General features: G+C 50.6%; 1 protein-coding gene across 3 annotated transcripts; it reads right to left on the reverse strand.

Annotated features, from left to right (window-relative positions):
* Positions 1-1,660: 1,660 nt before the first annotated feature.
* GNG12 (G protein subunit gamma 12) lies at positions 1,661-27,766 on the reverse strand. Of its 3 annotated transcripts, none has more exons than XM_050900812.1 (5): positions 27,716-27,766; positions 19,349-19,406; positions 18,632-18,731; positions 3,882-3,998; positions 1,661-2,818 (listed from the first exon to the last, which is right to left on the reverse strand). In XM_050900812.1, the coding sequence occupies exons 4-5, from the start codon at positions 3,975-3,977 to the stop codon at positions 2,693-2,695; spliced, it is 222 nt and encodes a 73-aa protein (XP_050756769.1). In that variant the 5' UTR covers positions 3,978-3,998; positions 18,632-18,731; positions 19,349-19,406; positions 27,716-27,766; the 3' UTR covers positions 1,661-2,692. The 3 variants fall into 3 exon arrangements, with proteins under 3 accessions (XP_050756769.1, XP_050756770.1, XP_050756772.1); XM_050900813.1 differs by lacking the exon at positions 27,716-27,766 and adding an exon at positions 22,679-22,695; XM_050900815.1 differs by lacking the exon at positions 18,632-18,731.
* Between the last annotated feature and the right edge of the window lie 36 nt (positions 27,767-27,802).

A 27,802-nucleotide genomic window follows, 5' to 3' on the forward strand; every position in this document is an offset into this window, starting at 1 on the left:
GCATCGCCGTGCCGCCCCGCATCGCCGTGCCGCCCCACCATGCCACCTCCGTGGGTTTCCCCCGGCAGCGGTGGACGCAGATGGTCTCGTTTCTCCTTTTTTCATTCTACTAGGGCAGAGTCTGTATTTCCCCCGAATTTTACAATTCCTGTTCTTTCACGGGAGTATTTATAGCAACGGAGCAAAGTGCAAACGTAACCACTTGAGCCTTCGCCTGCCCCTATACATTGCACTTAAAAAATAAAGAGTTTACCGAAAATCTATACATTAAACGCCGTCAGAAGCAGGCAAGTTGCATGGTGCTGGGTTAGCTGCTGATCTCAAGTCTTCTACCTAAAACTGAGAAAGCACCGGAAAGAAAAACTGGCACAGTGTTTTTAATCCTACGCCTCTGATCACCGATGCGATCACGGCCACCTACAATCAATCCTTTTGTTCTCTGGATGTGTAAGCAAGCGTGAAATAGATGCTGGCATAAATCTTGCCCCAGCGCTGCAAGGATGTCAAAATTGCATGGAAAAAGTCAAAAAATACACTTAACTCGGCGGCGGGGCTGGGACAGAGCCACAGCCGGGGCACGCTCGCCATCGGCTTGACAAATGCCGGAGGGTTCGTAGGAGAGGAGTGACGGAGCGAGCCTGAGGAACGTGCCAGAAGCTCTTTGTCAGAAAGGACAGAGTTAAGCACCAGTACGGACACGGCGTGACGGGTGGGAACGATGGGAGGTGGCCACGCTCCAGCTCAGGGCAGGGTACTGGCCGGACCTCACAGCTGGATCACCAACCACTGCCCCACAGCTGGATCACCAACCACTGCCCCACAGCTGGATCACCAACCAGTCCCTGCTGCGGCTTTATTTAAGGGCAGACAATACAGAAAAGAAGCCAGACACGAACAGCATCTCTGCAGCCGCACGGGTGATCTCTTTTTTTTTTTTTGGGGGTGGGGGCCGGGAGCTCAAACAAAAGAAAAATGCAGATTACTGTGGGGACAACAGGTTGATAGGAGAACAATATTCAGGCAGTAACACGAGGTTATTTACCCTCCCTGCATGCCTGCCTGCACACTTCTGAGCACAGCCGAAGTTCTCTCAACAGTTACAGTCTTGCATACCCAAATTAATTAATAGGTTAATTAACTATTTTTAACGAGAGGTGTTATAAAATGATAGACACAAACACAGCAAAAAAAAAAAAAAAATTAGTGTGGATCTACATTATTGTTTTTTAAAATTCTCACTAGAAAAATACTCTAATTATAAAAATAATTTGCGTGTAAGCACAGAATAAGCAGCACAACTTTCTGTCAGTCTTGTACGTCGATTTTTGAACTGTTTGTTAAAGAAGCTCGTTAAACAAATATGTAATTTCTCAATATATATCAATAGCGTGTATATAATTTAATATAGAAATGACAAATACGCAACGTAAGACAGTAAATTACAAGTGGTTAATAAATTCTGTAAGTATCATCACAGAAATGCACAGTTCTGGCAGACCGCAACTTCAACCTCTGAACCACCGGCCACAGAGAAAGACATCTGTAGCCAGCTGAAGTCAGTATTATTTTCAGTCCCTTCAAAGTTTTCTGTTAATATGCAATGTTTGTATAAATATACTATTAAAGTTTTTATATATATACACATATACACAGAGAGAGAGAGAGAGAAAGACTTTTTTATTATGTATATATATAAAATCACTGACTTGACGGAAAGGCCCTCCAATTATATCTGCATAATCACAATCTGGATATTATTTGGCATTTTTCCCCCCTTAAAAATGAATTTAAAAAAGAGCTAAATTCGGACTCCCTGCACAAAATATAACCGGGACTTCGAGCGACGGAACCATGCCTCCAGCTCAGCACAAAGCCAGGCCTTGCTGCCTTTGATTCTTTTGACAGGGTTTTTTTTTATACTAACACAGATTTTTTAATTAGAGAAGAAAACGCAGAGAAGCAGAATCAAAGCTGAAAATCCTGCTTTTTCGACTCCTCTTAAAAAGCAGGGAAATAAATCTGCAGATCTCTGATTCTTGACGCTTGAGGTTCTACGCTTGAAAACCCCTGTCGAGAGAAGCCAGCGTAAGGAAGGCTGCGGGCATGGCTCCCTGGAGTTCACCAGCAGTTGCTACAATCATTTTTCAAGGTAGCTTTTGCTAGATAATCCACTTCTAAATGCGTCTGTGCATAAACACACGCTACCGACACAGTACACCCCCCGCTGCCCCGCGTACATAATTTAAAAAAAAAAAATTAAAATTAAAAAAATGTAAAACCAATGATGTTTAATCGGGTTTCTACACCTTTGCCTCTGCTCTGTCAGCGAAGCTCGGGCAACTTTGGTCTTGTGTAACTTGAAAAGGGAAACCGGGACCCACTCCTGCAGAGGCCAAGACCCCCGGCTCGCCCTGCCCGGCCCACCGCAGGGACGCCGGCGCAGCGCTCGCGGGCTTGACAGAGACCCCATTCCCTTGGACAAGAAAGAAGTTAATTCAGTTTGAAACCTCACTTCCTAATAAAGATAGGGAACAGAAGAAATGCTTTAGAAAGCTTAAGAAATCGTTTATACGCTTGGTAAAAGAATGGCCGCTCTTACACAGTTAATAGCTGGTACCTTACAGAGTATTTGCCTATACGCCTGCCGGTGGCTGGCTTTGCCCAGGAGGGCTGCGGAGGAGCTGCCGCTCTCCTATAACAAAATGCAGGTCTTCTTGTCCTTGAAGGGGTTCTCAGAAGCCGGTATGCCCATTAGCAACGGATCTTTCTTGGCGTGTTCTTCACAGTAGAGCATTAGGTCTGCCGATGCTTTTGACACCTGCAGAAGACAGGGGGGAGGGAAAAAAAAAAACCCATGAAATGGTATTTCCCCGTAACTGGGAGCATCATCAAACGTGCTGAGAGCTGCCGATGGGTACAGAGTCCCTGCACGGGACAGGAGAGGTGCTCGGAGATCAACGCGCTCTCCAGGGCCCCGTCTCCTGCGAAAGACACGCTGCCACGGGCTCGCTCCGGCTTCATCTGCAGGGAGGAGAAAAGGACGGACCCCGGTGCTCTTTGGGGTTAGTTTGTGACACCAGGCAAAAGTACCGCTCGGCTCCTACACGGCTTCTACAGAAGCCTAAAAATAAACAGGAGAAGTCTCAAAATAATACAGTCGGTTTGTAACGAGGAACTTCTCATCTGTAAAGCTGGGGACAGTAAACAGAAGCGCCCTCAGATGACCAGGCGTTTCGGGAATGCTGCGCAGGGTCCCTCCTCGCGCCGCTCCTGACCCCCGTCGCCTGAGGAAGGGCTCCGTCAGGCTCTACGCTTGCTTTGCTGGCCTTCAAAAGGGGCTGGGCAGCAATTCAAGGAGCACGGCAAAACCCGAGATGGCAATATTCCTAGCGTAGCCAATATCCTATCGCTGCTAGCCGGGAAAAAAGTTTGGTTTCTTTTCTGCCTTAAGTTAAAAGAATCCAGTTTCCGCTACCTTCTTTTTTTTATAATGTCCCTACACATTCACCTCCTTGCAGACGTAGCATCCAGCCATCTGAAGGATGGAACAAAAAAAAAATCACGCAATTAACACAATATGCACAAAACTGGAAACTCATACCTGCCTTCTGTTTCGCACATTTGATTTGCACTTCATATTTTGCTTTAGTTCTCCTTCAAGGTTATAAAGCACCGAGCTACCTGAGGATACTGCTGGTAAGTGGCCACAAGAATTAGATTTATTCAGATTTGCTGGACTGAAACATAAATGTCATGTTCTGAGATGGGGGGAAAAAAATGAACTGCGGGCACACACGTGCACGCGCACACTTCCTTATCACCCCGCAGCTGGAAGGGGGAAAAAGGAAAATAAAGGGGCGTGAAGAAGGATGTGCTCTCACCTTTATTCTTTCTATTGAGGCTTCTATTCTCAACTGCTGGACAGTCCTTCGGGCCTGGGCTATGTTGTTGGTCGTGCTAGCCGTTTTGCCAGACATTTTCAGTGAAGTGGTGGAGCTCTGTTTTGAAAGACAGCGGGTTAGTTTTCCAGAAGGTGGCACAGCACGTGAAACTGCTTTTATACACAGAGGCAACCGCGACACGCTGCAAAAAGTGCCCTTTTTTTTTTTTTTTTTAATTATTTTGCACAACAGGACTGGTCAGCTGAGAAGCAGCTGGCAACCGATGCTCTGGAACCAAAAACACCCTCCAAAAAAAAAAATGTAGCCTCTGTGTCCGCTACTGCGGGAGGGATCCTGCTGCCTGGGAAAGGACAGTCCTGGGGAGGGAGGAGAGCTGCCCGCCTGCCCGAGCACTGGGGATGAAGAGTGTCCCCTCCTCTCCCTCTCGCAGGCGGAGGAGGATTTCATGGCTGGTTACAGCCCCTCCGCTGAGCCCGCTGCAGCGAGGAGGACGGGCAGAGGCACGGCCACATCAGCCGTGCCAGCCCAACCTCTCTGCCTCCTTCGCCCCTCTCCGGCCGGGCTGCGTTTCAGGTCTGCAGCAGCCCCGCAGCAGCTTTACGACACGTCAGGGGAAAAGGCAAACAAGAAGGCAAAGTTCAGAGACGCGCTCCCGGCTGCTGTCTGCTCCCATGTGGCCGTATGTGCTGGGGGTGGCGGAAAAAAAACCCCCGAGCGGCTCCGGGATTTTTTTTTTTTCACCGGGTAAGAATGCAAAGCATCGATCCTGACGCAGGGCCGGCGTTTGGATGGTGTCTAGCGAGAAGGGAGGATGCTCTCCGCTGGGCTCAGCCGGCCGGTCCGGCAGCAATCCGAGCATGGCTTTTGCAGCGTGACCCCCCGTTTGCAGCTACCCGCGGGATGCCCACAAGCGGCATGAGGGCAGCACGTGCCGCCGGCTTACAGGGGAGCCCAGCCCGTGCCAGGATGCCAGGCGCTTCCCTGCGAGTTGGACCAAGGAAGGAGACATGCTCCCGACCCCACCAAACAGCAAGGAGTGAACCAGGATCACCCACGTGCGACCGTATCCAGACAAGGAAGACAACGCACTTGCCAGCTCTGACTCAAGACCAGGTCCAAGAGGACAGGCAGCACCAGTAAACAGGTAAGGGTCAGTTTTGCTGGTGCTGGCACTGCTGTCCCTGAGCTTTGCTGCAGGCGCTCTGCAACAAAGACCCGAACGAGGTTCCTTCATCACGTCCACAAAAGTATGCTTAGTTGCACACCGTAAGTCAGCGCTCCACTGGCGTTTACACCACTCGGGATTTGGAGGTCTTAACCTCCTGGTAGTCCCAGAAAACCTCAGCTTCTTCAGCTGTACGTAACTCATATGGCGTGCTCGAGCCTGCCCTGGCTTATCGGACCACCACGAGCTGTCCCTTCGCCGGTGCCACACGGAAGGCCACCTCGCCCCATCTCCCTGCAGCACCCTTCCTGCTGCGTGCCCCCGGCATCCCCGGCCGTTTCTCATCCCGTGTAGCCATCCAACCGCTGCTGCTGGAAGGAAACTAGCCGTGCACGGAGCAGCAGGAGCAGGGAAGGGCTGAGGACCATGCAGCATCGCGTTCAAAAGAATATCCCTACAGGCATCGCAGCAGCAAAGAGCTTATTGCTAAATTATTCAGGTACCCAGGAGTTCAAAGAGCAGCTGGTTTAGGACAGCCCTAGCCTGTGAAACTGTCCTTTCTGTGCCAATCCTTGCACGCAATCTCTAGCAGGACTGTGCACAAACCCTGCCGTTTGTTTTCCACGGATCCACGAGAGTAATTGGCTCCGTGGTGCTGTGCTTAAATCGTTTATTGCATTACAGGGACTCGAGTCCAACGTAGCTACATGTGACCTTTCCAAGCGCTGCATACAGCGTTTCCTTGTAGGCTTCAGGTTTCTCACACCTCGGCCTGGGTAGTAGTGCTGTTTTTCCAGCTGGTGCTTGTGCCTGCCCAGCTAGCTGGGAACAGCATCATTTTGCACCAAGTCCCCGTTTCGGCTGCTCAGCAGCTCATTTCTAGGCTGCTCAGCAGGGCCCAGATTTTCCAAATTTTTCCCTCCCTCTGCAGAGACCAGCCCTGGGTTTGAAGTTCACCCCCGGTGCGTGTCAGGCCAACACAGCCCGTGCCGGCGGACAGCACCCATGGTAGATGTGGGATGCCCACAAAACACTGCCATACACCTCCCAGCTCTCCTCTGACAGTAGTGCAGGCACCCATGGGTGCTTTCTGCTGGCCGGGAACCATGCACAGCCAGCAGCAAGCACCCCTCCGCATGGCATCCTCAGCGTTTTCTTTTGGAGCGATCCACTGACCCACGCTCCCGTGGCACCGAGCGCGCCTGGCTTTCTCTGCAGCCCTACGATCCACCGTGAGAAGTACTGCAAGTGGCTTGCTAACTGGAATTTCATGCTTTACAGCTCACGGCTGACTTCTGCTGCTCTTCCAACATCCCCGCAGTGAATCACAAACGAAGCGAAGCCCAGCGAGAGCAGGATCAGGCTGCACGTGGCGAGCGGCGGTGCAGAGCAGAGCGAACGCCGAGCAGTGCTCGGCGGCCGAGCTGCAACGAGGGCAGCACAGGGATGCTGCCATAGCTGGGGAAGAGCCAGCCGCGGGCCGTGGGGCGACCTTCCTCGCAACCGCTTTGGGCAGAGTGATTGCCAAGGGGCAGGTAACGCCGCCTGCTCAGGCGCAGGTAGGAGGGACGTTCATAATTGATATCAGGTATCACTAAAAACTTATTTCCTGAAACAAATACTAAGAATATACTCACGAATCTCTGCAATCTGCATGAATCGGAGTGGCCATATAACAGCCCCCTGTTTAGCTCACTGGCCTGCTTTCCCAGTAACTCTTTGTATCTGGGAGGAGGAGGAGACAAGCACGAAACCCAGAACTAGCTTAAATGCTGCATATGCTCCAAATGACCGATTTCAGGGCAAATCACAGAAGGCCTTTTGCAATTTTAGAACCTTTAAACGTGTGCCAGTTTCGAGGTCACAGCTCCAAGCAAGCGTCCTGCAGCAAGCAAGGCACCGGCCATTTCAGAGACACGCTGCATCTGAAGCGTGTACCTTCCACTCCTCTAAACATTTCCAGCCCGGGTTTCTGTATGCAGCTACCACGAGTAAAGCTGCAGCAAAGCTGAGGAAATCTGAGCAGAGCAGACGCCCGTGACACAGAGGCCGGGGAAGCCGGGCTAGCAGCACACGCTGCTGGCTGACTCACCCCGACTGTGCAGGAGGACAGCTTGTAAACCGTGGTTGCTTCACCTCCGCAACAGCCCGGTCAGTAATCCGAGCCTCGGTCTGTGGCAGTCATCCACTGCCTGCATTCCCCACAAGCCCCTCATCACCCCAAAATTTCCCCAAAGTTCCCGCTGTGTTCCAGAGAGGTCACCTACAGACCGAGTTGCACGTGATTACCGCCCATGGAAGGTAATTAATGCAAAATTAAAAAAAAGCCAACAGGGTTTTTCCTCTGCGAAGCAGCGCTCCCTCTATGGCACCGTCTTAACCGAAGACCCAGGCACTCATCCTCACTCGGCACCTACTGCCCCGCTGCCCCACGGTGCTGCATTCAGAGCAGCACGAAGGAAACGAGCCAGGACTGCCTGCACAAAAGCAGCTCATCCTCCAGCCCTGCAAGCCTCTTCCAGCCCTCGCATTTAATCCATGCACGACGAAGCAGGAGGTGACAAATCCAAACCATGAGTCAGCGCAGGGCAGCTGAGACGCAGCCACGAGCGCGCAGGGCCAGGCAACGCCGGGAGCACCAGGCGCGAGACCCTCGCTCCCAGGAACGGGCACTGGTTTTGCCAGACCGGGGCTGCCATCTCCCAGCGCCGTCGGCTACTTACTCGGCACGGCCGCGGGTACGGAGTTTTTTGGGAGCGTTGTTTGCTCTGGTGAGGTGTGAAGTCTTTGCATGCTTTGGCTGCGAGGAGGAGAGTTAAGATGCATGGGAGTCCGAAATATCCTCTGTATCAACATCACGACACAAACTCTTAGTTACTAACCCAGACCCACCATATTACAGTCGAGTTATTGCTAATCACGGAGCTGTAACTTCCCACAGCAAGTACACAGCTATGCGTCCCGAATTACTAATATTTGTAGCACCCAAATATTAAAATGCATTTTGATGGCACATTTAGTGATTCAATCTGCAAATTACTCAGGAGAAGGAGGAATGCTGAGTGACACAGCATAAACACCTTTGTCTGGAAACAGTCATAAATCTGTTTGCAAAGGTTTAATATTCAGACATTTTGCTTTATAGCTGGGAAAGGGCAAGCTACTTGGAGCATGTTCCTCGTTGTAAGCAACGATGGCAGGTGTATGTTGAATGCATGCCATATTATTTGTAAAACACAAAGTGAAGACTCTCTGGAACTCAAGGCAAAGGCCGTGGTGCCTTAACCACCTCCAGCGTAAGCCCTGCAGTGCCGTGACTCAGACAAGAAGGCCTCTTCCATTTCAAGGCAGTGACGGCCAACTCAACGAGCCGGGGAGGCTTGCACCACATGGAACAACGCAGGAACACGCTGCGTGCTTCATCACAGACACAAAACCAGAACTTTATAAAATCAGGAGAATTGCCTCGCATCCCGAGGGGCACGGCCGTGTTTTAGCTGATGTGAATTGGCAGGATCGGGACCACATCCAGGGCTTGATGCCACAGAGTGGGGGACACGATGGCCATGGGAGAACCCCCATTTCCCCTGGTGCCGCTGCAGGTCCTGCTCGCAGGGACCCTGACCTCTACCAGCTACTCACCGGAGGCAGCGAGAAGGACCAAGCTGGAGCTCCCGTGACTCGACAGCAGCCAGAACAAGTGGAAGCTCCACCGGTAAACCCACCCGATGATTTTGCGATGCTGTTGCCAAGTGAATGGAGCCAGGAGACCTGCACGTCTTGCGCACACCGGGACTGCCCGAAGAGCTGCAGCCTCAGCTCCGATGGATAACGCAAGCAGGCTGCACTCTACAGCGCCATGTGCTCATTTAAAACAGCATTTAGAAACATAACAGGAGTCTTCTGTTACTAGACTTTTGGTCTAATCTGATAATTTGAGGAATTTAATTATTGAAAAGCTAATTGTTAAGCTAGAGTTCCTAGAAAGGAAGTTTAAAAGGACACAGATTTTGCGGTTTTTGTTCAATGCTTCCTGCCTTTGCTGGCGTGCCACAAGAAGCGGGCAGGGGGACGGCTGCTCTGCTGCCACAGCCCCCTTCCAACACACAAAAACAGCACCTGGGCCCTATTCTGCTCAAAGCCATTAATACATTCGAGCCCAAGTTTTGGGACTCAAAGCAATTGATTGCAATGGGAAACTACCAGACCGAGGGCTTTGCTGAATCCGGGTTTCATCACCTAATCCTGGTGCTCGCCGAGGCCAAACGGCTGCAAGAGTCCGACCGGGACTTCTGCTCAATATGTAAACTAGGCTTTACATCAGCGACCCTTCCCCAGGCCCAAGGAGAGGTGCTGACGCCGTGTCTGGAGGATGTTCTTGTTATGGGATTGTCATTTCTATAAGAAGTCATCCTGCACCAGCAGCAATTGAGGAAAATGACCCTGCTCCGGACGGAGTGAGTCCACAGGCACCAAGTGGGAGACGTGCAAATACAAAACAGCGTCTCGACTACGTGGAACTGAAACGGTAGAAGAGGAATTTAAAAGGAATTTCTCATGTTTAGGTAGTACTCTTAAGAAAAGATAATAGACACGAGACTATTGGCTACTTTGGGAAATTTACTTTGCAAAGAATACAGTGAGAAATCAGACAACCCTACCTTTTGGGGGTTTTGATCTGAATAAAACCACAGGATCAGAGCACTGCGTTCACCCGGCTCTCCCTGCCTCCTCATCACCAGCATCAGAGGGAACCTGCTCAGAACCTCTGCAGAACCCTGGGGCCGAGGTGGCAGATGGACCTGTGAGCCAGGCACAGGCACACCGGACCCAACAGCTTCGCTGCAGCGCAGGTATTGCCCAGAAGGACCCGCAGAAGATGGTCGCAGCTGCGAAAGCTTCCCCGTACCCGACAGGCTCAGGCGTTGGTGAAAAATGAGACTTCCAACCGAGAACCTCCAACACGCGCTGTTAGAGCCGATACATGCAGCTGCTGAATTTGATAACGGAACTCTGCTGGTGCATTGCAAACTGACTGCGAGTGCTTTAAACTAATCATTTCTGGAATAACAAGGAGCTGTTTCACATGGACACGAAAAGCACGGAATCCACTACAAACTGAGCCCAAAAACCCATTCCAGACCCCGCAGTTTTCACTTACTATATGGAAACACTACGGTGTGAAAAAAAACACAACCCAAAGCAATTTATTTTCATAAAGTAATGCATGCACCTCCGAGAAGTAAGATAGTTTAACATTTGCCGATTCCGCCGATTTTAGTGCTTTTTTTTTCTTTTAAAAAGATATAAGGTTAAAAAACAGTTACTGCAAAATTAAAAGATGAACCATTCTCCTCTCATTTCGCTGGGGCAAGCCTACGCTGACTTTGCTTGGCCTTCCCTTCCCCACCCCCAAAACCCCTTTTGCCACTGGAGACATTCGAGTTTCTCTGGAGTCCCTTCCCATCCTACATGAATGACCTCGTTAGGAAAGTTTCAGTGCTTATTTTCCCAGCTGGTTAGCTTTGTTAATAAATTAGATGTTTAAAAAAAAAAAAAGAAACAAAACAAACAACGCAAACCATAACATTTGAAAATTAAATTGCTGTGTTTCCTCATCTTCAAACAAACATAAGCAGCATTACTTTAATAGTCCTCCTAAGATTACTAAATCTCTTCTACAGAGAGATTTACAAACAACTAGGTCATCACCCAATAATACTGTTTTCCCTCCGAGTTCCTGGCAACCTACCCTATTAATTAAGCTGCTGCGGCCATCTCGAGCCGCAGGATTTCTCAGAGGGTCCACTTGATTTCAGACAACAGCAACTGCAGAACACTGCAGATTTATGTCGGCGGCATACGCAGTTCTGCAGAACTTGGGGTTTCGTGCCCTCGGAGCCTGGGGCTTTTCTGGGACAGGGATGTCTCCCAGGAGAATTAAGTCACTCTCTAAAGAAAAAGACCACTCGGTCGGTGAGGGCACCGCTCCAATTTCTAGCAAACAAGCCTTCATGCTCAGTGGGCAGCCCCGAGCCGAAAGCAAAGATACCCTGAGAGCCCAGCTTGTCCCACCACTTTTCTCATCGGGATCGCTTGTGTCCCTCAGCACTCACAGTCGCAACTATTCATTCTCTATCAAACGGACCAAAACCAAAGTTCCAACAGGTTTTTCAGTTCACCACCTACGATAAAATACGGCTGGTGTGATCTCGGCTGTTCTAGGCAGGAGGCAAGGCAGGGGTCCCCCGTGCCCGCTGCTGCAGGAACACGCAGTGAGTGACAACCTCAGTCCCTCACAAGTGATAAAGCCGCACGAGGGCTTGCCAGACCTGAGGTTGACGATGACAGAGATTCCCTAGCCCCACAGCAGCTGCGGGCACGGCTGCAACTCTCAGTTGTCTCTGACTCACAGCCTAAAAAGAGACAAAATAATCAGTCCCACCAACAGCTTTCTCTGGCCATCGTGCCCAAGGCAAAGCCTTTCTGCAGAAAAAGCGCTCTGAAAACATCAACAGCTACCGTTTGAAAACAGACGGGGTATGTTTTTTCCAGCTGTGCTGGCTGGTCTAATAACACAAGCAAGCTTTTGTGCCTGTGCTTCATGTCGGCTAGCGAGGGGCTCGCAGGTTTGTCTGCCTTCTCCAGCTATGCCACCCCACAACCCTGCCCTTCGGTCCCCCCAGCCGCAAGGCCATGGCTGCAGCACGGCGTTGCTTGTGCCAGCCAGCATGACCTCTTTGTTTTCAGTCCTGAGCACATCATGCAGCTTTGATTTTCCCCTTCTTAATACAAGGAGACTGCAGGAGCAGAAAGGTGCGGTGAGACAGACAACTGGAAGAACAGTTTCCATTGCAGCAGCCATTAACCCCACCGGGATCCCTCGGCTTCCCGCAGAGAGGACAGACGTCCAGCCCATGGAACACCATGGTACACACTACCATGCTCTCGTCGTTACCTCTTGCCCTTTTTCACTGTTCATCCCTACCTCTGCTCTGTTTGAAAGTTGTCAGAAGTGAAAAGAAGGTACTAATAAGAACAGGAGGGAGCAAAGCTGCCTGCCCTCTCCAGGTACTGCAGGCTTGCAGAGGCACATGCTGGGCTAGGGCTCTGTAATTAACAGCGGAGTCAACAAATGAAGGGAGCAAATATGCCAGTGGGAAGGCTTAGCTCATCCTTTGGGGAAAACACTTTTTTCCACAGAAAACTGAGGACTTAGGTTCATTTGAAAGAGGAGGATGCTCACCAGCCACACTTTGCCAGGGAAAGAGAAAAAAAAAAAAAACCCCACATGAAACTTCCAGTGCGCTTCATGCAGGCCATACGCCTGCGTTTTTTTCTTTCTTATAAATAAGAACAGAAACACCTGCAAACAGGTGGAGCTGCCCCTCTTCCCTAGAAAAACCCTATTTTTCAAGGCCTTGCCCTATTTCTTTCCGCAGGCTTTCAGTAACGAGGTTACAATGCAGCACGCCCACAGAACAGCCTCGGCAGGTACGCGGCTGGGCATTAAACTGGGGCTCCATCCGGGATAATTAAACACCAATCTATCTTTTTTACTCTTTTAGATCCAGGACTTACGAACCACCTGCTGAGTGGAATGTAATTAAATCACCACTGCTAAAGTACACCCGGGAATCGCCCAGCAGCTCTGCCTTGCAAACAGTTCCCTACTCGCTCCAGTTACGTAAAGTCAGCTTATACTGGAGCTCCGAACCCCAGCTAGCAGCGGAATAAAGGTTCAAAAGGGTATCCTGTTACTATTTCTTTTGAAGTAAAACAGCTTTTACGTTGCATAACTTAAAACTGTAGATCAATAGAGCGGATCGAACAAAACACAACAACACTAACAATTATGGCATCTAAAAGCATATAAAATGTGCATGCCTTTAACATGCCGGCAGCCTCTGGTTTTCCAGGGCGACGGCCCACAGCTGGGGGTCGGCACGAATCTAAAGTTACAGCTCATCCACAAACGCAAGTTTCTAAGCCATCTCCTTTTTCAAGCCCCAGAAGCCGTGCTGTGGGGCGATACGGGCCCTGCGGGGTGGAAATGCCCTCCGCATTCTGCCCTCGCCGTGGGGGCTGCAGGAAGGCGGCGGCACGGCAGGCTTCAAATTCGGCAAGGAAACCACCGGCAAAGAAGGACGCGAGCAGTTCCAAAAGCAAGAGGGACACCGGCCTTCCCAGTGAACCCCAGTCCCCCTGCAGCACGCTGCCCGGGGGTGCTGGCAGAGGGGATCCCTCCTCGCTAAGGGCATTGCACAGCACCCACCATCAACGGCTCTGCAGCAGCACCGGGCTTTCCTCGGGTGCCCCGCGGGCCCGGGTGGCTGCCCCCACCAAACTCCCATGGGACGGAGCAGCGAGCACCCCAGGGAGCCGCCGCTGCTGCCCCCGTGCCCAGCACTGAGTCGCCGCTGGGAGCTCCTCCAGCTCGGAAATGTTTGGATGCTGCTGCCCGCTTGAGCCTGCTAGAAAAACCAGAAACAACCACCACCATGGAAATTATTTTGCTTTTCTTAAAAACACAGTAATAGGGGAAAAAAGAAACAAGCAAGCAGCTTGAAAAGTTCAAAGCTGGGCCGCATCCAGCCCACACTCCGCACGTGCTGCCTTGCACTGAGCTGGGTATCAAAGCTAACGCCGGGCACGGCTGCTGCCGGGGGAAAGACATGCATCCCGAGGAGCCGCTCAGCGGTGCCAGGTGGCTTTTGGGCAGCATTTCTGCCCCAAAAAACAACCACAACATGGTACCGCAGGAGCTCGTGCTTACGGTTTCAGTGATTCCACAACAAATGCTGCAGGTTTACAAGGGAAACTGTCACCAGTCCTGCAACCCCCCCCCCAGTCTTTGCTGAAACAGTTTTAAGCTCGATCCGTTTCGCATATCACCACCAATAATAAAGACTCTGCCCGCTACTTCACAGTGCTGCCTGCAAAACCATTTTGCGGTGACCTTACTTACCAACACCATCCTCCCTGGCACCCTTTCAGCCCCGCTGCCTTCAGCTGGGCCTCTGCAAGCTATTCGGTAGTGACACACCGTCAAACCCTCAATCTAGCTGTCTCCTCTTACCTACTTACAGGAATAAAAAGCCAGGAGCTTACTCCTATCTCTGAAGTCAGCAATTTTGCTTCTGAAAATACAGAGAGTAGATTTGTTGGGCAGGAAGGTGGCATTCTTATGGTTGCTTTTGCTCTATGAAGCTCCTCGCTCCTCCCGAGGCTGAGCTGTGCCGTTGCCCAGGGCACGGCTGGGACAGCGCAGCGAGCTGCCACCCAGGGCTCGCTGCCCATTCCTCGGCAGGGTGACCCCCTCCCCGATCAGGCAGCGCTTTGCAGCCCCTCTACCCCCGTGCAAAGACTCTGTCCCAACTCCTGACGGTGAGCAGCACCTCCTCTCCCACCTTGGCGCTTCTCCGGCAGACCTTCAAAGGAGGCACCTGCCCTGCACCACGCAGCCCAGCCGCGGTCTGCTTCAGGGGGAACAGGCACTGCAGGAGGCAAGCCCCCCCTTCACCCCCAGCCTGGTTAAGCAGGACACCGTGCACGGGCTGGGGAGGCTGGAAGAAGCAAGAAGGCAGCGAGAGGAAAAGGGGCTGCAAGCAGCATGGAGAGGCACCAGCAGCTACAGTCAAAGAATCATAGAATCACTTAGGTTGGAAAAGTGACTTTAAGATCGAGTCCAACCGTAAACCTAACACTGCCAAGTCCGCTGCCAAGTCAAGGTCGGTCCTCATGGAGAGTGGGGATGAGGAGCCACGATGGCCCCTGGAGTGGCCATGTAAGGAGGGGGTGATGCCAGAGCCCCTCTCCGGCACCAGGGATGACTGTTGGCTACGTGCACCACTACTACGTGCACCACTACTACGTGCACCACTACTACGTGCACCACTACTACGTGCACCACTACTACGTGCACCACTACTACGTGCACCACTACTACGTGCACCAGGCGCAGCAGCAGGGTGTGGGGTGTTTCGGTGTAAGGTTTCCACGGGTTCTCCGGGTGCTGCGAGTGCTTCTGCACGTGCCGCCTTCCCAGGCACTCGTGTGGGAGCGTGAAGGCTGGCGGCTGGTTGGGACTTGAATGCCGGTTGTTGGTTTTCCTACGGGGCAGACATGTTGCTCGGGAGCAGCTTTGTTACAACTTGCAGAACCTAAAAACTCTCCGAGTCCAAGCCAAGAGGCCTGACGCCAGCATTAAAGGCGTAGCTGGGTGCCGAAATAAACAACTCTATTCCGAAGGTGCATCGTAGCATAGCGAGGCATGCCAGCGTACAGAAACATGGTTGCACACAAGCGCCAAGAAGTCTTCTTAATTGTGATATTTCGTGGCCTTGATTTTTTAATCTTTAGGTGTCTGAGGGAAGAATCTGTTGGAGGAATCTCAAAGCGCCTGGCACTACCTTCAGCCAAACCGCTCGCCTCTTTGCGCTGGAGCAGGCCTGGAGGGGAATGGCATTTGCTGCAAGCATTCGGAGTCCCTTTGAGCGCAGACGCATGCCCCCCCAGATCCTGCACGTCCCGGCATGCAGCGGCGCCTTTCCACAACTGCCCGGCGAAGGGGATGCCGGCTCCCACGGCCGGCTGGGAGACCGTGCTCCCCTCTTCCCTGCATTGAGGTCGAGCATCCCAGCGTAGGGTTCCATCTGCTCCTGCCCTCCCGCACAGGGCGGCTGGGGATCCCAGGCCCCTTCCCCAACGCCATCTTCTCTTCGCTGCGCAGCAGGACTGGGCACAGGCTTTTTGCTGCTGCCCGGTCCCTGCGAGGTGACCCGCAGGGAGGGTGGGAGAGGAACAGGGTCCCCGATGGCAGCAGCAGGTGGGAGAAAGGCGCATCCAGGGGATGCCTCTGCCCACCTGAAACCCAAATTGCCCTCGGGGGTGCTTCTTCTCACCCAACATCGACCATACGGAGTTGAGGAGCCTGAAGGAGGTGCCTCGGGTTGGCAGGACAGGCAGCAGGCCCGAGGATTTTAGAACTGGGAAGCCAGGATGCGTATCGAGTGTGGAAAAAGAGTGGAAGAGTCGGTGTGGAGGAAGCGCAGGGTGAGCAGCCCTGATCTGACACAGCCTGGCCCACACCGATTCCTGCATGCATATATCCACAGCACCTCTCCGGGAGCGCTCTTTATCACATCCACACCTTCAAAGTAAATGCTACAAAAGTTATCCACGCTGATCTTCCAGAAACGGGGACCAGCTGTCCCAGACGTAACCCTAATTAGAGAGCACTGGAACGAGGAGGGCATGTTCGACACTCCTCCTGCTCCAACCGGTTGCTCTGCTCGGAGAAGGAAACAGTACCTCCAGCAAAACAGCCCCTTCCCAGCTCACCCACCTCTCGCGCCTGCGCAGGGTGATCCCATCATCGCAAAGCTGCACCTCAGCCAGCACCTTGCTCCGGTTATGCAGCCAACCTGGTTTTTCCAGCAGTGGGTGCAGCCGAAGGGAAAGCCGGTGGCAGCGGCTGGCAGAGCTCCTGCCGCCCCGGCCCCAGCGCGGGGCCGTGCTGACACCCAGTGGAAACCACAGCGAGATGCCCGGCAGAGGGAAACGCCGCGGCTGAAATCTTTTCCTTCTGCTATGCTACTAAATAGAACGGAAAATAAAACCGGGTTAGCAGGAAAACATCGGGCCCTGTCCTCAGCAAGAAAACAGAACTGAGTAGTAAAATGAAATATGGATTAAAGATGCTTTCTGGTCATTTCTCGCTTGTGATACTTATACCACATTCGACGAAAGGAGAGACGAGGTTGTGCGATATACCAGAGCTTAGCAGCAGGAGAAGGGCTCGGAGACACTCGTGCACTTTGCAGTGCTTAACGCAGTACCCACGATGCAAACTTCCCAGGCAAAACGGCGACCGTGATTGCCCACAACCTCCCCGCTGGCTCTGGGGGTACCACGGGGGGCTGTAAGCAGCACCCCGCTCCCTCGCCCGCTTTCCGCACAGCCCCAGCCAAGGCCTGGATAGTTTTCAGCAGCTGCCGGCTGCGGTGCCTGCACTAGCTGCCATCGCAGGGGACCGGCGGCCAGGGGAAGCTTTCTGCTCCTGCCTCCGCAACTACCGTGAACCAAACTGTTAGTAGTGGCAGCGACAGTGACAGCTAGCTGGTTCCTGGCCGGTGAGGAGGACTTGATTTTTAAATGGGTATCAGACAAGATTTACAATCGCGGCACAAATATTTTGTACACGCTAGAAAAAGTTTGGGTTTGGTAAAAGAAAACAAGATCCTCCCCAAACAAAAACAACTCCTTTGCGTATTCAAGGAGCACACTATTACCACGCACACAGAAAACCTGAAACATCTGGCAGCTGCAGTACTTGCACACACTGTTTTTGGCGAAGGACGTGGATGCTTTGGGATGCACACCCTGCACAGCACCACGGCTGAAGGGATCGGGGAAACTCAGGCGCCCCAGAAGACCCAACTCCTGTTTTGCTGGGCACGGCTGGGCGCAGATGCTTCTGTTTTGCACAAAGTCGCTTGGTCTTTTATATAGTCTGCACAAGTGCAGATCTTGCACACGACGGGAGCTTGAAGCAAATACAGAGACAGGGTTTTACACATCTGAGGTATAAAAGCGAGCTGAAAGCGGAGGACCGGCACACCTCAGCTCTGTTCAGTCTGCTTGCCTCTTGTTTGGATTACAGTATATATTAGCAGATTTCAAAACCACTTTTACAGCAGAAAAGATACAGCAACGACAAACTCTCCTTCCATCCATAGCTCTCGGAGAAGGTGCAGTAATTAGCGCTAGGTTAGTGAGGGGAAGTCTGGGCATGCAGATACACCTGCTTTCCCCAGAGGCGAGCAGCCCGTCAGTGCACATGGAGAACAAAAGCTCCTTAAAGCACGGAACACCAGTTTGTGATGTTTGCTTCTTCAGAGAATTTACACTTGAGAATATTTAGAGATTTTACAGTTGAGATCTTTTTTTAAATTATAAGCAATGCTGCCAATGTCCTAATTAGTCTTTCTAAAATGTATAAAAATCCCAAGTAATGTGAGATGAAAGAAAACAGACAACTCCCAAGATCTTCAATTGGATTTAGTGTTCTGGGTATTTAATTAAGGATGCGTTCCTTCATAACCTCCATTTCACAAGTTATCCCAGTACCATCCTGCTGATCAAAACTGAGCTACGGCTACGTTTGATTTTCAAAGTCAGCCACCATACACGTGATTCTGTCAAACCCAATTTACTGGTTGGGAAACGAGTAGTGGAAAAACCTGCTTTTATTTTCCTCTGCGTTTTTTCTGACTTAACTTTTTATATCTTTAATACAAATGAAAGCCGTGAAAACTGACTTCTAGATCAAGGTTACTTTGAAAAACGTCTGAGCAGTATTATTTTAAAGACATCGGCCTGAAGTCATTAGTAAAGACAACCTGTGCTCCCTAACGAACTGCGGTGCAGTTTCTCCACAGAAGGTACCTGTTTCTCCCCACAGGGCACTACCCAGCTAACTCACACCAGAAAAGACGTACACAAACTACAAAGAGACATTTGCAAAGAGACTTTTAGTTGTATCAAAATCAGTTCATCTTACAGCATGTAAAGCAGGAGCGGTCTGTGATTAAAGCACCAGACTGGGAGTCACGAGATCCAGCTTGGCCTCAGGTTATGTGACCTTCAGCAAATTCTTTAGTCTGAAAGAGAGATAAAGCCGAGGACGCTGGTGGGAGATGCTCTGTGAAGAGCTCCATGGTTCTCAGCTCAAAGCCACCGAAAGGGTGCAAAATATTTCACAAGCGTCTTGGTTAAGTGAATTTATCGAAGTACCTATTTTAAGATTGGGGTGAATATAGGAAGAATTTGCATTCTGAGATGGTCAAACAATACACACGTAACACAGCAAATACAGAAATTATGAAGACTTCCACGCTGCCCCTTGCTAACTGTGGAATAACAAGGAAAGCTAATTTCCGTGGGAGAAGCAGCCCATTCAAAACAGCGTTTCAGCCCCCTAGTATTCAACGTGAGAGCGGTCAGGCAGTTAAAAACGGAGGTGAATGAGTGTCAGCAACCACTGCTGCTAACACCTCAGAGAGCGGGCAGCAGCCAGCGCTGCACCGAGCCACAAGCGCAGCGCCTGCCCGGCTGCCACGGAGCCGGTGCCATCCTCGTGGCCTCTCCTCCATAAGGCTGCCGAGTATTTTGTATTTGTTCTACTCCAGAATAAAATTAAATCACTGGGGTTTGGGACTTGTCATGCTGCTTGATACTTTGCATGAAAGAAAGGAACAAGCATGTACTGGAAACTCACCTACATAGGCAGTCTTGCTACCTGTCCGGCTTGCTTTGATTTTATCGGTGTAATGATCCTGAAACAGAGTAAAATAAAAATTGTAAGTACTTCATAGTGCAAGAAAGCCAAAGCTAAGAAGGGTTAGCGCTTGTGGTTTAATTCTAGTCACGACGACTACGGTATTTTGAGATTGGCCTCACTGAAAAAAATCTACCTCAAACCTTTCTTACGGCCAGCTCCCCTATTTCCCTTCCCGAGGATATGGCCATGGGCGCCCAGTTCCCTCTGGCCACCTCCCAAATGTGCATGAAGTCAATAAGTTTTCGCAGCCTTTTCGCACCGCCTCCTCACTGCCACTACGGCTCCTCCTGAAGCCGGTGCTCCCGAGGCAGAGGTCCCACCCAGACCCACGGCAGACGAGATCCAGAAGCGGCTGTGAGAAAAGCTACTGGCTTTAAAATGAGTTAAACTACTCGGGGGAAACCCCTGAGCAGGTTTACATTAAGTGCTGGCATAGCTGGTGCTAAGCACACGTATTACTTTGCCTCCTGCAGACTTCTCTGGCATGTAAGCCTCCATTGATATATTCTAGCAGCTGTGCTTAAACCACAGGAGAAACAAATCTGAGAGCCCACGTTTCCTACGGAGGCCTTTACACACCCAGAAAAAAAAATCCTGGAATTCGATCAATCCTAAAACGTACAAGTTCCTGCGCCAGATACTGCTCACCGTTGTAAGACTGGCAAATCAGGAGCACGCTATATTTAACACCCTTCTTAAATTTTCATTGTATAAACCACTAAACTAAAACTACATGACAATGACAATTCAATAAGGGCAGCAATTTTCTAAGAGTTTTGGTCATGAATGATAGTGGAATTGGGCGCCTGATATGTACAACTCGGCATCGCCAAGAACAGAAACCAGCGACTGAAGAACACCTGAAAGATCACAAGGGTTTATTTGTTTGAAAACATCTATCTATTATACAAATACAAACATAAACCAAGTTGGCTGCCTTGATGCTGTGGGTAAAAGAGAAGATGATAAAAAACATAAGGTGACATGCCTTCTGTGATAGCTAGAGGGGGGGACTTTATTTACAAGCAAAGTTGTCTTTATTTGCATTGCTTTGCTGCTGCATGAAGTCTAAGGGCGTGCACATTCAGTGCAATACACACACGGGGTGTGCAAATACACATGTGAAGTTCTAAAACAGCAACTAATAATCTAACATTGACTTGTAATTGCTTTGTTAACCTTTCCTGTAATTTACAACACGTGTTTATATACTTTTGTATTCCTGTAGAGACACCCACCGTCAAATATGGTGCAAAACACGGATTATATGCACCGGGCATTTACTAAACTGGCGAAGCAGCTGGGGCACAGATAACTCATTAACCAGGGCACGGCAGGATCCAGAATCGCCACTGACACTTTTTGGAAGAAAAACAACCGTCATCTGCCAAACGGCCGGCAGAGATCTGGCGCAGAGCCCTGGCGCCGCTCAGTAACCGGCCGAATAACGCAATTAGCTACGAGATTTACCAGCCCCGGCATGCGTGAAATGTAGAGCCATTTCCCGGCATACTAAACCCAGAGGGATGCACCGGGACAAAGCGATGGCAATGACCATGAGCGGGGAGAGGGCAGGAGCGGGGTGGCTGCTGCCTTTTGGCTGGCACACGGCAGCACAGAGAGTGACCACGAAAGGCTTTGGCAGAGGGGCCGGGCTGCAGCACGCAGCCCCCAGCCTTCCCCGGGCAGCAACGATGGAGTCGGAGGAGCCAGAGCAATTCAGTTCCCTCATTCCCAGGCAACAAGAGGGAAAAAAAAAAAAAAAGCACTGAAAGTTCCCAAGGGATGGCCCTTAACAAGGCAGAGATGTGCTGCCTGCCATGGGCTGGCAGCACGGGCAGCATCTCCTTTATAAATCACACGCCACTTCCCATGTCAGAAACAGCATCAAAATTTTAATAGCTGCTGTTAAAATCATCGTATGGAGTAAGAAAATAAATTGCATTCAAAAAGAGACTGCCTCGCCGCAGCCAGTCCTTGTTGTCCCAGTGCCAAGCTTGTGCTTTTCACATACAGCAAGGAAACAAAAAAATAAATGCAACGCGTAACCCTCCTTTACAGAGCTCTGCTGCACAAAATACGCGTTTTAATGGAAAAGCTTCTGCTTCGCTTAGCTATGCAAGTTCTCGCTCTGGTCACATCCCCTGAAAATTGTTAAGGAGAAGTAAGAAAAATGTTCATCTATTGACTTCTGCTTCCTGATGGAGATCAAAACACACAGTCAAAACAATCTTTAAATGCATCTAAAAAATAAACATGGCTCACAGGGGCTGCTTTCCACCCTAGAGCCATAAAGACTCAATATTCCTGCCTAATCAAAGCTCCTATCAAATTAGTCATAAAAACCCACAAACCCAACATTACTAGCATAGTTTTGAGGCCGGCGTAATGCACCCCCTCCGAAACCCTCCTTAAGACATGCTGCATAGCTGGAGCGTAAGCGTTCAGAGGTCAGGCCACCCTCGGGAAGGAATAAATCAGGGAAGGGCACGTGGGAGAGAGAGACGAGGAAATATCGCTGCCAAACGGGTCCCAGACCCTCCGGCCCAGGGCAGCAGCCCAAGCCCCGGTCCTCCTGTGCCACGGGCCCCAGCAGCCAGCTCCAGCTGGAGCATCCCTGCTTCGCAGGACGAATCCCTTGGAAGTCTTACAGTAACATAAACCAGATTCGGCTGGGAAGAAGATGGTCCGTCTCCCAAAACTGTCAGCGACACTTTCTGCTTATCCCAGCTCCAAGCTTAGACCAAAAAGCCTGACTTTTTTTTTTTCTCCTTCTTTTTTTGGCTTGAATCTAAAAAACACAGCTGAAAATGTATTTTGGGATCTGCTCAAACTTATTCACAGCAACGACCAACAAAACAGAGTATTTTACTTATAACAGCACCAACTTTTACATTTTCAGGGCAGCGACCCTGCTGGTTTAACACAGGCTCCAGACGGCTGCAAAAACAAGCAACAGGAAAACATAACACCTTTCATACCACGCCTTACCAGAGGAAGATGATGCAGGAAAACAAGAGTGTGGCTGAAAGATTATGGCTTTTCATTAACAAAAATAACGAGCTCTTTCCATTTAATCTCTCATTTTTGAGACTTTTTGCTGCACTCGCTTAACTTCTTCCCCCGCAGCACAGACGGACCCTTTTCCTGGTGAATGAAGTTGGAGATGCTTTCGGAATTATTTTGACTCAGAAACAAAAGCCTCCTGGGCTTCGGCAGAACTGCGACATGACTGCAAATTCGTATTTCATGCTGGTTTATGTTTACCTCCAGTATTTCCTACAACGGTGTAGCTTTCCAGAGAGGATAACTTCTTGCCAGCTGTGCTGCTGGTGTTTAATAAAAACAACGGAAGAGCGGGATCAGCAAGGGAGACGAAGATCATCAGGGGAAGATTTTGAAAACACATGGAAAGCTGCACCATGCTACGGCACAGGATCCTTCACAAGAACTTTGTTTTTCTAACACAAACTGTAACGAACCGCCCTGGGACAGAATTTCTTGCACTTCACTGTGATATGGCAGCACACAAAAAATAGCGTAAACGCCTTTGGTATCTGCTTGATTTTATCTTTAAAAACAGAAAGGAAGTTTTCTCCTGAAAATACTCTGCCTATTCATCGAGATGATTAATGACATGGCAAAGAACCTTTTTCTCTTTTATGAACCAAAAGGTATACACAGATACATCAAGTATCTCAGAACTGCAGACTCCACCAGTTGCTGGGAAAATTTAAGCCCGAAGACCTAACAACAGAGGACAGAAATCTAAACATATTCTCTTAGGGACAGACAGCTCAGGAAAAGCCTTTCTAGAGACAGACTTCCTACATTACAATCAATTCTAAATTAAAACTTAAATTTATAAACAATTAGAATGCCTGTTTCTGCTGCTCCACAGGGCCACCTTTATACCCTTCGGTCGCCACCGAGTCCCTGCTTGCAGGGCTTCCCAACCCTTCCCGTGACCGTGGTGGTTCCTGCTCTGCAAGCCAGACCCGCAGCGCCAGCTTTCATAGCCACGATGGTTTTCCCTGGTTCTCAGCCCATATTTTCCCTTTCTAACGATATCCACCGGTCTCTCATGAGAACATCCCGCACCTTCCCTTACGCTTCCCCGGTACAGCAGCCCCACACAGTCGAAGGACGCTGCGCAGGCAGCGAGGGCAGCGCTGGGTCCCACGGCATCATCTTATCACGACGGAAACTGGGAGGGAGGTTTTTTTGCTCTCCTCAGCTTAAAGCACCAGAAAACTTTTCCTCTTCCCCATGGTTAATCCTACGCCCCCCCTATGAATAACACAGCCACCCGCTCCCACGTGCATTTAGTGTTGGCTTTTGAATTGCCCAGTTCTTGCCCCAGCAAGGGAAAGAAGTTATTCTGAGTATCAGCACCTAGCTGGGGGAGCTTTCGCACAAAGATAACTATCATTGCACGAAGATAAGTATCGTTTAGAGAGCAAGATCAGGCAAAATCTCCCCCGTGCACTCCAACTGCCTCTGCACAAGGAGAGGTTACGAATAGCAAAGGGATGATTCAACAGAGCACCGCTGGCATCGGCCCGTGCAGCTGCCAGCGCGGCTGGGACCGGGGAACCAGGCTGCCCCTCTTCCCATCAGGGCAAAGATCGGCTTTGCCACCTCCAAACGCTCGGGAGAGCCGGCATCGGAGGATCGTTACCCGCACGGCGAGCGAGGGCTCTGAGCAGATGCTGCGTGTCGGAGCAGAGGCACAGCAGAGGGAAGCAGTAAGGCTCGGGTCACGCGTATGTCCAAAACCAAAATGTGCCAAAAAGTAACCTGTCCCTGTACGGCAGGTTTGTGAAGACACGGGAGAAGGAACGGGAAGAAAAATGGTGTAAACAAATGGAAGAGCAAGCCTGGTTCCTGCTTCAAGTTGAGCTGACTGTTTAAATAAGAAGGAGATGACCCCAAGCTGATGCACAAGTCCCGGGCGAGCCCAGGGGAGCCAAGACGGGGTAGCACCCCTCGTGCAGGGGCCCGGGACCCGCGGCATCCCAGAGGCCACATCCCGCAGCCGTTAGCAGCTGCAATACAAATAACCCTTACAACCCACTTTTTTTTTTTTTTTTTTAAACTCTGTAACTCCATCACATGCCAAGACGCTGATACAGATACAGGAAGCTGAATATAAACACATTGCCTGCTTTACCAAATATTGAAAGGAACACAACTAAAAATATATACAGCCAGTGGTGTCCCTGAACATCTCACAGCTACGAACCACCTACACCCACGCTGGCAGGCTACACTGCCTGGGGCCCCCAGGAACCAAAGAACTTGCAGATGTGGGCTACACCGTACCCCAGGTCTCAGTTTTAAGGACCTTCTCCTCCCCACGGACACGTAGCTGGAAGGGGGCCGAGCTGCTCCGCAATAACAAGCGCTACGTCGCGGTGCATGGGAATGCTGCATCCCCCCCGAGCTGCCGTGCCTCTCCGAGGGACGGACTGTGCTCCCACCTCCCCCGGGTACCCCCACCGCTCAACCCCACCTTCCCACTTCTGCCTACCTCTGGAAAACCCCACGGAGAATCCTACCGTAACTCAGTCACTGCGAGAACTTTTGTCACTACCTCTGCTCTTTCTGCTACTTCTCATTAATCCTTGCAAAATACCGAGTGAAAACTTTTTGCTCATGTCATTAGTGTTTTCTCTTCTCCCTCCCTTCTACATTCCTCTATAGGTTATTGCTGAGCAGAAAAGATGTGATTTCAGAAGAGACCACAGTGTTGAACGCAGGATGAACGTTCGGGTTCAGAAAAATGAGGTCTAGTTGTGTAATATTACAAAATTCAGAAAATAGCTGCGCGATTCCAGCAGTGATTAATGTGAAGCAAATCCCGAGAGTCATCAAACATCTGCAGCTTCAATTTCCCAAGAAACGGCAAGTCCACAACTACTTTCAAGATCTGGGGAACTTGCTTTCCATTAAAGCTAAAGAAAGTTGCACTACCGATTCCTACAAGGGTATTTCTGGGCTAGAACATGAGACTCGCAAGCCCTACCCATTTCTACAGTTTTTGTAAGTGCAGATGAGTTTGCAGCAATGCAATCCTCCTAGGAATACTGCTCCATAGCCTGGCCAAGGTTGCGGCGGTGTTTCCCATGCTAATGCTTGGAAAGTACTCCTCTCTGTCCCCGTCAAGCTGGCTCGTGCGGTTAATTTCTGCTCTGGCGCAGGGGACAAAGTGAAATGGCTGAGGGTGAGGATTTATGGGGCTGTACCACGAACTTCTGCAGTAATTTGAATTTGCTTTTGCAACGGAGCCTCATCAAAGGATGATGCATTGGGGTTTGGGAAGCTGTGCCCGGGAAGGAAGCACCTTCCCACCCCGCAGAGCTGTCGTGTTCAGCATCCTCCACAACAGACTCAACATTTCAGCAACGCTTGCAGGGATTGCGGAGCCATCAGTGTGCTACTGTCTGCGTCCCAGACCTTGCTATAGAGACCTTCTCGTGAATCTGGCTCCAATATACCCAGTGTTTCGGGGAACAGAGCCTAAGAAATTAAGAACTTTCAGTATTCATAAAAAAAGTTATTATGTAGCCACAGAGACATATATTTGAAACAAAGTATCTGAAACCTACGGCACAACTCAGTATTTGCATTTAAGTATAATGCCAGCAAGAGATGAGAGATGCTGGCAGTGGTTCTGTCCAGTGATGACTGCTGTTTGGGAGCCCTCAGAAACTTCTCCAAATAGCACGAGAGCTTAATTTTTAAATGAAGGTGGTCCCATCAGCTGGGTGATAACGCAAGCGTGCTTCACCGCCGCACTAGACCCCATCCGTTGTTCTCCTCTAGAGTCTATTTGCCACTGTAGTGCTTGATTAAAGATATCCTAAATGACTGCAATACGTTCAACACAAGGATGAAAGATGGGATTGAGAAGTCATTAACTGCATACTAATCCCTCAATCTCATTTAGTGGTACTGGAGTAGCATAAAATGCTACTGCTGTCCAGTACTCACTATTTTACTCAGAGAATTTTATTTCTAAACCAATTTACAACCAAGATAAATGCAAACAAGTAACTTGTCACTGATGCTGTTAGCTCTAAGTCAATAGAAATGCCAGCTAACAGCCTGACAAATTACTGTGAATTCCATTTGCTATACCATACTAATCAAATTGTTTCCTGATCATCAGAACTAACGAGGCCCAGCTTCCTACGCATTCAGCCTGGCTTCCCGAGCCCTCCCCTGCCTTGCAGTAACCCCGACGTCTGTCCCCATCGCATTTGCTGCGACAAATCCCCCCCCCCCAGCCCGAAGCCACACGTCAACGCAGGTCGTGCTGCCCTTCCTCCAGCCGTGACAAGACCCCGGTGTGTCCCCCCACACCCGCGGTGGGGTCAGTGCCAGCGAGGGGGGACAGAGATGGATGGGCTGAGACGGGCATCAGCCCAGCATGGGTCCTCCTTCCCAACAGCACCAGGCTAAAAACACAATATATGCTCCAGATACCCCTTTCCCCCCCTCCAAAAAGTAAAGAATTTAAGCTTGGAATGGAGCATTGCCATTTAAAAGTTACTAAAGTAAACTTCTTACTGCAACAGGGTGTGTAATCTCAGTATCAGCACGAAACCTCCTTGAATAACGACGCTTACCACTAATTAAACTCCTTCCCACACTAATCCCACAGCTCCTCGCACATGGGAAACCTCCTCCGTCAAGCAGAGCGCCGCGACCCCAGCGGGGCCGAGGAAAGCCCATCGCCTGACGGGTGGGAACAGGTTAAAACAGATAAAAGTTGAAATGATTTATCTGAAGGCTGGGGCTGCCCCTCTGCAGTCTCCTACTCCCAGCCCTGTGCATCCATCACTGCCATAGAGAAGGTCCGGATGGATGGAAGCAGGCGGTGGGAAGGCCGTGTGGTGCTGCTGCACAGACCCCGTCTCCAAGAGAAACTCCTATTTTTTTTTTAATTTTTTTTTTTTTTTTTACATAATTGAGCAGATTTCATCCCTTTCTGGAGCCGCACGCAACTTGTTGAACCGCATGAAAGCGGCTCCGGGCTGTGCGCTAACTCTCACCGGCACTGCTCCTCAGGAGAGCTGAGGGAGGGGAAGAAAAAGAAGAAAAAAAAAAAACCAAAACCCCCACAAAAAGCCCAAACTAACCTAAAAAACTACTCAGGGACCGCGCCGGGGCCCAACCCGCCCCGCCGGGCCCAGCACCGCCCGCGGCCCACCCGGGGCGGGGTGTGAGGGGAAACCAACGGCCAAACTGGGCCGAGCTGGCGCTTGCCCCCTCCTCCGCCGAGTCCTTTTAACCCACCTCCGCCACCAGAGACCACGACCCGCCGGTGGAGACCCCGACCCGGTGCCCCTTTTCCCCCGCCGAGGCCCGCCACTCACCGCCCGC

The sequence above is a fragment of the Gymnogyps californianus genome, chromosome 8 (assembly GCF_018139145.2).
Source record: "Gymnogyps californianus isolate 813 chromosome 8, ASM1813914v2, whole genome shotgun sequence".
NCBI lineage: Eukaryota > Metazoa > Chordata > Aves > Accipitriformes > Cathartidae > Gymnogyps > Gymnogyps californianus.

What these genes read in the sequence shown, in the direction of transcription:
- GNG12 (XM_050900815.1), bottom strand. Translation starts at nt 3,977, where the DNA reads ATGTCTGGCAAAACGGCTAGCACGACCAACAACATAGCCCAGGCCCGA. An exon ending in CCTCAATAGAAAGAATAAAG is followed by an intron (nt 2,819 to 3,881) that starts GTGAGAGCACAT and finishes TGTCTTCTGCAG; the next exon opens with GTGTCAAAAGCATCGGCAGA.